This window comes from Tupaia chinensis, unplaced genomic scaffold (assembly GCF_000334495.1).
Source record: "Tupaia chinensis unplaced genomic scaffold, TupChi_1.0 Scaffold000387_1, whole genome shotgun sequence".
In the NCBI taxonomy this organism is placed as follows: Eukaryota; Metazoa; Chordata; class Mammalia; order Scandentia; family Tupaiidae; genus Tupaia; species Tupaia belangeri.
In genome coordinates this window covers 578029-588023 of record NW_006159889.1, presented here as the reverse complement: position 1 = coordinate 588023, position 9995 = coordinate 578029, and the positions used below count along the sequence as shown (strand labels likewise).

The 9995-nt window shown below is 46.6% G+C and overlaps 1 protein-coding gene across 2 annotated transcripts; it reads left to right on the top strand.

Moving 5' to 3' along the window:
- Positions 1–389: 389 nt before the first annotated feature.
- Positions 390–9763, top strand: LOC102473419 (olfactory receptor 2D2-like). 2 transcript variants are annotated; one of them, XM_027773892.1, is made up of 2 exons: positions 390–416; positions 8843–9763. In XM_027773892.1, the coding sequence occupies exons 1-2, from the start codon at positions 390–392 to the stop codon at positions 9761–9763; spliced, it is 948 nt and encodes a 315-aa protein (XP_027629693.1). The 2 variants fall into 2 exon arrangements, with proteins under 2 accessions (XP_027629693.1, XP_006153791.1); XM_006153729.1 differs by lacking the exon at positions 390–416 and having other exon boundaries at positions 8825–9763.
- Positions 9764–9995: the final 232 nt, after the last annotated feature.

The following is a 9995-nucleotide window of genomic DNA, read 5'->3' as shown; positions in this document are numbered from 1 at the left end:
AAGAGCATGGTTCTACTGACAAGAAAAGAGGAAGAAACATCTCTCAATACAATTGAATGTAAAGTGTAATATTAACCCGGTGGGAGCCCACACACATGCAGACATTCAGAAAAAATTAGAAACAGCAAGAGATCATAGCAGAAATTTTTTCTGCTATATGCAACTCAAGGGCCATATTTTTCTTCTTTCTCCCTTTCTGCATTTATTAATTTTATTCTTTTACATTTATTGATTTTTTTCCATGAGCAATAGGGAGAGCGTGTAAGAGAGGGCACCCTCAACAGGATCTTGATGCCATGATCCGTGCACAGCTTCAGCCAGTCCCGGTCATAGGTACACATGGTCCTGGTTTATTCCGAGTTCTCTGAACATGAGCCAGGAACCTCCCCATGTGGGTCAGCCTCACGGAACACCGTGTCACTACCTGGCCCCTCATTCATTTTCTTAATGAACATGGATTAGTTTTGTAACTCAGAAACAGGTAAGAATGTAGCAAGGATAATCCCGGGCATTAAGGAATCCACAGTGAAACCACCTCTGCACCAAGAACCAGGGTTCTGTGCTCTTGGTCCCACTCACCCTCTACCACCTTGTAGCTGAAGCAGAGACCTCAGGAATAACTTGCAATTTCTAGAAAGGCTGGGGTCCAATTTGCGGGAGTCATCCTGCTGGTGACCCAGGCACCAGAAAAGCTGAGAGAAGGCCCTCACTCCTGGCTAGATATCCCATGTCCCATGTCCCAAGTATAGTACAGTGGAAGCACTTTACAATCAGTCAGACCTAGTTGGCATCTCAGCTACCTCAAACAGCTGTTTGACCCTGGTAAGTCATTTTCTCTCTCTGATCTTCAGTGTCCTCACCTGTAGAGTGAAAATAAAATGCTTTTCTCACTGACTTGTTTGAGAATTTGTTGAAATGATAGATATAATGTGCCTCATACACAGAAGTGTCCAGTGAATATTGGTCCCCTTTCCCTTTAGATTCCTGGAAAGTATACGTTTAGCAAAAAGTCCCAGAAGAACCTACTGCCCCAGAATTGCTGCCCTGGCATCCAGAGTCCACTAGGCAACTAGACACTTCCACAAGTGACTCTGTCCTTCCCACCAGGGTCCTCATAGCTGCCTGCCCCTAGTCTGGATTGCACCAGCTCATGACACTCTGTGGGTGCTAGTTAGAAGCAGAGTCTGTGTGGTCAGAAGAAGCTACTTTCATAACCCCATATCCCCATCTCTCCCAACTAAGGCTCCTAGTCGCCACTTGAGTATCTGGGAAATGGGGATGATAGTGCTGTAAAAATGTAGCCTATGTCAAATGCCTGGCTCATGATGACTCAAAACAAAACAAAATAGTGGTATGATTATGAGGTTATGATGTGGGGAGCGGAGTACCATTTTGTGGAAGTAGCCAGGGTTCAGGAAAGCTACCTGTCTCACATAGGCCACAGTGACCCAGCCTGTCTGACTACGAATCCCTAGGTCTTCTATGTCACCAGGTGCTTCCCCAGAGGTTATCCTTCAGAGCCCTTAGCTGCTGAGCAGAGGGTTGGGTGATCCCTGTGGCTGTCACTGGAAGTGTCTGCTGGGGCTGCTGTGTGGCATTCAAAATGTTGGGTGGAGACAAGGACCTGGCTTGGGGATTATTGGTGGGAGCAGGAGAAGAAGAGCTTATCAAGAGGAGACCCAGTCAGCTCCTCAGACCCTGCTAAGGACAGGTAAGGGCAGGTAAGGACTAATGCATCTTAATGCAGAGTGGAGATTCTGGGGGGCGGGGGGGCAGATGGGGATAGCTAGTAGTGAGAAGGTGAAGGTGCAGAGAAAGGGGAGGAGGTGTTTTAAAGAACTTTAGAGAATTCATCATTGATATTGATGCAGGGAAATTATATTGTGTCTAATAGAGCTAGGTTCTAGGAATGAGAGTGTCCCCCCAAAAAAGAGGAGGGAAAGTCTGTTTTACTTACCCTTCTGTTGAATTATAACAGAGCAGAAACACCAATTATGATGCAGGAAAATTATGATGCAGAGAGTTGGAGTGTGTGGGCCCAGATGCAGGAAAATTATGAGGCAGGAAGTTGGGTTTTATGGGACCCATACTCAATGCAGGAACAGCAGTGAACTCAAATCATTGTCTCCCACTCATGAAGAAATAAAGATGTAGGCACAAAGAAGGAATAGTAAGTGGGGAGGTTAAGACAGGAAAGAAGATCAGAGCTCTCAGGCAGGTATTAGGTCCTAGAAAATGGGTTGCCAATGGAAAACTGAGGCAAGGGGTTTTTATCTGTGCTGGAGGAGATTTGTTTGGGTTTCTTGTTTTTATGTAGATTTGTTCAGTCTTTGAGAAGCTGACTTTGTGTGAGAAGAGGGAAGTTGCTTGCAGAAAGACTGGCTATCATATTGAGGAGAAATGCCAGCTCATTGACAAGCTTAGTGCTGTTCAAAAGGAGCTTGAGGGAGGGAGATGCCTGCAGGGAGTGCTGCTATAGGGGAGTTAAGCCCTGTTATGTGAAATCCCCAGTTCTTTAGGTCCAGATCACTAAGATTAGAGACCTGTCCTGAGATGCAGAATGAAACATCACAAACACATGTTAAGTAGGAAAGGAGGTTTGAATAGAAAGATTTCTAATCAGAAGGAAATACACCCCATGCCTGAAGGGCATGCCTGAAGGATGGCAGCTCCCACAGGAGACTTGGGTGACCCCAGTTTGTCATCCTTCCCATGTCTCCCCACCTTCCCCATGAGGCTAGATGTTACTTCTATCCTGAGGGCTAGTAATGCATATTTAGAATGGGAAGGTCTGCCACTACCTGGCCTCTTGGGTTTTGCGGGTGTTTTCCTGTGCTTGTGCATCTCTCTCAGGTGAGGAACTTAATGATCTCACCACACATGCCCAGGGTGGTCTTTGAAGGAATGAGCATCCATATCTGGATGCGCTGCCTGAACTTAGTGTCCCTTCCCAGTGGTGAATTTTTTGTTTATATCTGAGGTGGCAGGAAGGAAGATAACAACCATCCTGGTGCCAAGAGCCAGGTGGGAAAGATGAGAGGAAGGAATTTTTAAAGAGGATCTAGTTGTATTTCCTAATAAGCTGTGATTTATCATGCAAACTGTAAAGCAGCTCTGGTTATAAGCAGTTTTCTGTGTGAGCAAGCAGTCAGAGCTAATACTTGATTTTTAGTGAGAGCAGTGAACTACCCCTTTGCAAAAGCTTGACCAGAGTGACTCCATTTTATACGTTAGTTATATCTTAATATATGTGTGTATCCATTTCCTATCGTAGTGACTCTTCCTCCAGGGTCTTTGCTCTATTTGCCTACTCCTTGGGTCTAATTCCTATCTCTATATCAGAATGAATGAGCATTTGTTTTAAGTTCAGGAGAGGAAAAAGTATTCTAAGAAGGGCAGAGTCAAAGCTAGCTGGGCTGCCTAGAGGATCATGAGCCTCCTGTCCTTAGGGTGTGTAGACAACAGTTGGAGCATCCCCTGCCAGGGAGGCTACAGAGAGGAGGGGAACCCAAGGTGGAGCTGGAATATCCAGGCCTGCTTCTGGTCCCAAGCTTTAGTGAATCTCTGAATTGTCCAGGGCAGATCAGTGGGGTGTCACAGAGGGCTTGGGGAGGGGCCTGTCACCCATAGCAAATGCTCAACCCCAGTCTCTGTGGTCAACCTCAGCCTCTGTGGTCTAGACCCTTCCCAGACACAGAGGCTCTGTGGAGGACTGGGATTGCCTGCCTTAGCTGAGAGGGCAAGACCAGGTTTAGGGGGGCTGGAGCTGCATCTTTCCCCATAGGCAGCTTCTACCTATGGTGCTCAGGGAGGTTGCACTGTGCTCCTACAGGAGGGCCATGTGAGGATGGCAGCCAGGAGATCCTGAGGGCCAGTGCTTGCTCACTGGGGCCAAGCTCCAGGCTCATCTCTGACCTCTGATTATGCCCTGAAGGGCATAATCTTCTTTCTCTTCACAGTCTATAGAAGCTCTTTCCTGCCTTGGATCTTCTGTCTCCCTCTGTCCATTTGGGTTCTGGCTGACTTGGCCTTTGTATCTCTGGTTTGGGTCTCTGGCCTGTACCCTGGTCCATGTTGGCTGTCCTTGGGCAGGAACTGCCACCTCAGCACCCCCTCACACATGCTCTTTTTGTCTCCTGTGATTCTCTGGATCATGCCAGGCTCCCATGGCTCACCCCACCTATCCCTTAATTCTCTCAAAGAGCAATACTCCCCCTTACTTTTTACACATCTGAACCAGCCCTCTCTCCTCTTCTAGAAAGCATGAGGGATTCCTGGGGTTGTCTGGGCATGGCAGGAAAAGGAAGCATTAACTCTAGCACCACCTGCCTGGCCTCTGACCCTCCAACAGGATGCTTATCCCCTCATGCATGTCATTGGGGACAAGGAGGACAGGGTATGGGAGAGGAAGGCAGCAATGGAACCACAGATACAGGGAGGGGGCACATGGCCTGAGCCCAAGGCAGCACCAGCAGCCTTAAGAACAAGCCTGCCATTGTCCCCTCCCCGAATCTGGTTGGCACAATCAGCTGTATGCCCAGCTTCACTTGCCCTGCTTTTCTGCCATGACATCTGCTTCTCCTGCTCCCTCCCATTCAGCATCTGCTCTGGAGAAGACAGGAAATGAGGGAGCAAGTGAGGGATGAGGGAGAGAGGTCCTGTCTCCAGTTAGGTTTGCCCAACCACCCTGTTGCCACAGATGCTCAGTTGAGCACAGACTCTGCCTCAGCTCCAGCATCCCTGGGCAAGGCATGTCAGCTCCTTCCTTACCTGTACATCAGTGGAGTAGCTGTACCCACCTCACAGGGTAGCTGTGTGCAGGATAGCTGTTCACTCGTAGCCTGCTACAGCTTTACCTACTTCCTGCTCCAGGCATCCATTCTGATCGCCGATTGCTTGTATTCATTGCTACATCTTTCAACCATCTCCCAGTTATGGGGATAAAACAAAACAACATTACAGTGCCTGGCATATAGGAAGCTGCTATTTTTAGAATTACTGTTATTCATAGGCTGAGACAGAAGTTGAGAGAAATAGTAGAAAGATTCATAACATTTAGTGCTAACTCTCTCCGCCCTCCTTTTAATACACCTGTGCCTTTGTCTCTGCTGAGGGGCTTGCAACCTCCAGACACAGGTGTTTTTTGGGTTTTGGGATTTTTTTTCTTGAACCTTGGAGAATACGAGGGTAAAGTGCAGTGAGGGAGAGAGGGTAATCACTCTTTTCTCTTTGCCTCTGGCTTTTCAGAGTCACATGGATCACACTGTGAGCATTTACAGGGTCTCATGAAGTGCCAGGCTCTGTATTAAATGAAGGGGTGACAGCGGGAAACAACAAAGTCATATACACAGAGTGAAGCTGTTCAGTGGGGATGGTTCTGACCCACACAGTTAATAAGTTAGCTAGAACTGGCCTTGGACTAGGACAGAGTCTAAGGGATGGACCAGCTGGCAGTGATAAATTCCAGGTCCTAATCCTAACTCTGCCACCAGTTCCCATGTGACTAGGGCTTAGTCTCCTTCACCTGCAAACCCGTCTCCACATCTCCTGCCTGGAAGTGGCCTCCTGGGCTGCTGGGATGCTTTCTGTGCCAGCCCTAGCAGCAGCTGCTGAAGATCTCTTTCTCTACAGTGTTAAAACCGCCAACTAGCCTTGGGGCCTGAAGACAAAACTGGCTTTAAAGGCAAAGCCAGAGTATTGGTTCAACTTTTGTGTATGTGTGTGTGTGGTTCACCTTTCTTAAACTTTTTCCCATAAGCAACGATGCTGTGAAGGAATGGCCCAGTCAGATCTCTGAGAAAGAGCATTCTGAAGGTTAGAGCAGACTGTGGGCTGGGCAGGGATCCAGCAGGTAAGAGAGATATGCCAAGTATCTGAACTGGACATTGACAATGGGAATGGAGAGAGTTGGATGGGCCAGAAAAGTGTGGATAAAAACAATGTAGAGGGATGAGGCAGGAGCTGAGAGGGTTTTCCCAAGTTTCTGACTGGTCTGCCTGGAGTGATCTTCCAGAAGCCATCCATTACTATGTGTGCATGCATACGTATGCACATCTACTGTATATGCATAGATAGATATAATGAAGCTAAACTCAACACAAGATTCTTTGTCCTCATGATTTGCCTTTCCCTCCCAAGAATCAAGGACACACAATATTTCAGTACATTGAGGGCTCGGATGGACTAGTTCTGGTTAGCTATGGTTTAGCTACACATAGGAAGCCCTATTGCTGTTGAGGATTGCATGATATTCCATTTCTCCCACACGTTTCCTCTCCAGGCCTTAGTTTCCTATCTGTGAGGTGATGATAACGATCCCTATCTTAGGCTTTCCTAGAGCCATCATGAGGGAGTGGATGCTAAAGCATTAGTAAAGCAGAGCCCAAAGCTGAATTCTTTATTTTTGGGCCAAATGGAGACAGAAGCCAGGCTCACCCTAGCAGATACAATGACATTGTTCTTTGTTCTTCTCACATGGGATATCTACTTCCTATGCCTGAGAGCCAGGCAGCTTCGTAGAGGTTGACTCTCCCATTGGGAGAGTCCAGGAGTGGAAATGGGGAGCTCAGGGTCTAGAATTTCTAGCCCAAGAACAACATCTGTGGGCACACTTGCCTGGTTTATAGACAATTATCTCAATTGACCAGTTTGGCCTCACAGCTCAACCAGGTTAAACACTCTTAAACACTAGATTGGGAAAAGAAAAAAATAGCCCGTTCGTTGGCTCTGTATGAAAGGTGGACAGTGAGATATGGTAGCACAATTTCCCACTCTATATCCCAAAGTACTATAGTTAGTCATCTTTTGGCTGCTTCTTCCTAGAAGGAACTTGTCTTGCAAAGTAGATTTCCTCATTCCTATTTACAACTGAGTCAACTGAGGTCTAGAGAAATGGGCTAACAGCCCAAGTCCCATAGTGAGTAAATCCAGAGTCAGCTTTCTTTAAATGCCACATCTTCTCCTCCCTGCCCTGTGGTATCTCTCTCTTTAAGACCATGTGACCCAAGCACCTGATCTTTTGTGTAGATGAAGAAACTGAGGCCAACCCAAGGACACATGTGACCTAGAAAGGCTTTGTTGAAAGGTAGGGGTTTAATAAAACAGTTGTCTGCGTCTGGAAGATCACTCTGGTCAGCTGTCTTTCTGACAGCTATCAGGTAACATCTGTGAAGGCTCTGGAAAGGTGCTTAGCACATAATAGGTTCCAATGTGTGCAGTTATTTTGGTCAAAGGCAAGCAATCATGTGTTGAATGTAGACTCAGGGTCTTCTGGGGACTCGGCATGGTGTTCAAAAGGAAACCCAGCAGACTGCAGAATGTGTAGTTTGGGGTCAGATAAATTGGTGGTGTCAGGAGAAGAGGTTACACTGACAATATCAGGATTACTCATTTCTAAAGTGCTGATGACATACATGGCATCTCTTCCTAGAAGCTGTTCTTTCCCTGTTCCCATGATGAAACTGGGAGTCAGGGAGGCTGAAACAGAGTTAAGAGTCAATAAGAAGCTAAGAGAATGACTGAGATTCTGGCTTTTGTGAGGAGAAAGAACAAAAGGCAGACATCCCGGGGAAGTGAAAACCGTGGGCATTAAGTATGATAGAATGACTTCTCCGGAGGTTCATTTGCATAGTTTGGACTTGAATCTTACCCTTTGTATGGAGAGCTGGCAGAAATACTGTTAACATTTATTAGGACCAGCAACTGGCATAATGGCTATGTCGCTGGACTCCCATGTAGTCAACCATGGTTCGAGTCCCGGACCTGCTGGCTTAAATTCACTCCAGGAGCACGTGCGTGCTTGCTCAAGACCCCAAGAGGAGAATGGAGGAGAAGAGATTGTGGCATGGCCATCCCCCACTGGGGGGAGTGATTTCTCACTTTCTGTCTCTCTGTCTCTCTCTGTCATTCTGGCAAGAGCACGCGCCCTATAGAAAAAAATCTCTTAAAAAAAAAAAAGAAAAGAAAAGAAAGAAAGAAAGAAAGAAAGAAAGAAAGAAAGAAAGAAAGAAAGAAAGAAAGAAAGAAAAGAAATGCAGTTAACATTTATTGAGCATCTACCACATTAAGCCTTCTGTAGGGTGATTTTTCAAGGCAAAATATCATCCAACCCTTCCAGCAAACCTATTTCAAAAAGAAAAAAAATGATTCTCATTTTGTACTTATGGAAGCAACCTCAACAGGGCAGAGGAAAGGCCAAATGGCTTGCTCAGGGTCATTTACTCAGTGAATTATGCTAACTGGATTCAGAAACCAGTGTTCCTTTTAATACACTGAGGCCTGAGATGGGGTGATGGATAGTTAGAGAACTGTTCTGACCTGTTGACAGACTGAGGGTAAAACTGAAGTGGAAAATTAATTGAAGTCTTCAAAAGGACCAAATGGGCTTTCTCGCCACTTCAAGCCTCTGAAATTTGCCAACTTGCATGGAGTCTGTACACTAATATTCACCTCCAGACACCTTGCTACCTGAAGGAAACTTAAATGCCTTACTAAGGAGAGGGGAATGCTGGGACAACTGAAACTCACCTAGCCCAATATTTTCTTTTTGCCACTAAAGAAACTGAAGCTGAGATGGGGGGTTAGAGGCAGAGACAGAACTAGACATGAAGCTCTCTTCTTGATAATTTTCCTAGGGATGGGGACAGTGGTCAAAAACAGTCCAAATGGGCTGTCATATTGGAGGAGGGGTATCATGGTGTTTCATTATAGTTGGGCGATGGACACCAATCCTACCCAGTCCCATGAATAAACTCAGCTCTAGTGCATAATTTGGCTAGTCCTTGTCTGAATAATTGTCTTTCTTTTTCATTGAGAGAAAGACACGATGCAAGAACCCAACCAGTCCTCTGTGACTGAATTCATTCTTCTGGGCTTTTCCATTAGCCCTGGAACTACTCCTCTGCTCTTCTTGGCATTTCTAATGATCTACCTGTTGATTATTCTGGGCAACAGCTTGATCACTGTCCTCATCTGCCTGGACTCACACCTCCACACTCCCATGTACTTCTTCATTGGCACCCTTTCTATGTTGGACCTGGGATACACCACTACAACCGTTCCCCAGATGCTGGCACATCTGGCCAGTCAGAAGAAGACCATCTCTTTCACCAGCTGTGTGGCCCAAATGTATATTTTCTTGGTTCTAGGCATCACTGAGTCCTGGCTCTTTGCCATTATGTCTATAGACAGGTATGTGGCCATCTGCCACCCTCTTAGATACAAGGTCATCATGAGCCCAAGGCTATGTGGGGTAATGGTCATTTTCTGTGGACTCTGGGGTGTTACCTCTGCTTTTGTCTACACCATCTTTGCCATGCGTCTGCCCTACTGTGGTCCCAACAAGATAAACCACTTTTTTTGTGAAGTCCCTGCAGTCTTAAAGCTGGCTTGTGCAGATACCTCAGTCAATGACCGGGTAGACTTCATTCTCGGTTTTAGTGTAATTCTCATCCCACTGTCACTCATCCTCATCATCTATATCAACATCTTCATTGCCATCTTGAAGATCCGTTCAGCTCAGGGGCAAATGAAGGCCTTCTCCACCTGTGCCTCCCATATCACTGTGGTCACCATGTTCTGTGTGCCAGCCATGGTCATGTACATGAAGCCTGGCTCTAAGTCCTCTCCAGAAGACGACAAGAAGTTGGCCCTGTTCTACAATGTCATCTCTGCTTTCCTCAACCCCATAATCTACAGTCTACGGAACAAGGATGTGAAGAGGGCTTTCCTCAAGGTGATAGGCGTGGGGAGGGCCCCAGAGTGAGTCCCGGAAAGGAAAGCTGGGAGACAGAGAGATGAGACTCATGGTGCACAGTCACTGCACTAAACACTCATCCACATGACTCAGAAGCACAAGTACATCCTCTCCCTCAACCTCTGATCTCAACTCTATGCAGGTCCTTGGGGGGTCAGCCCACCCTCTGGCTGACAGAACAGACACTACGAAATATCTTCCAGGCACAGCAGTTCTCCAATTCCCTTTTGTTATAGACGCT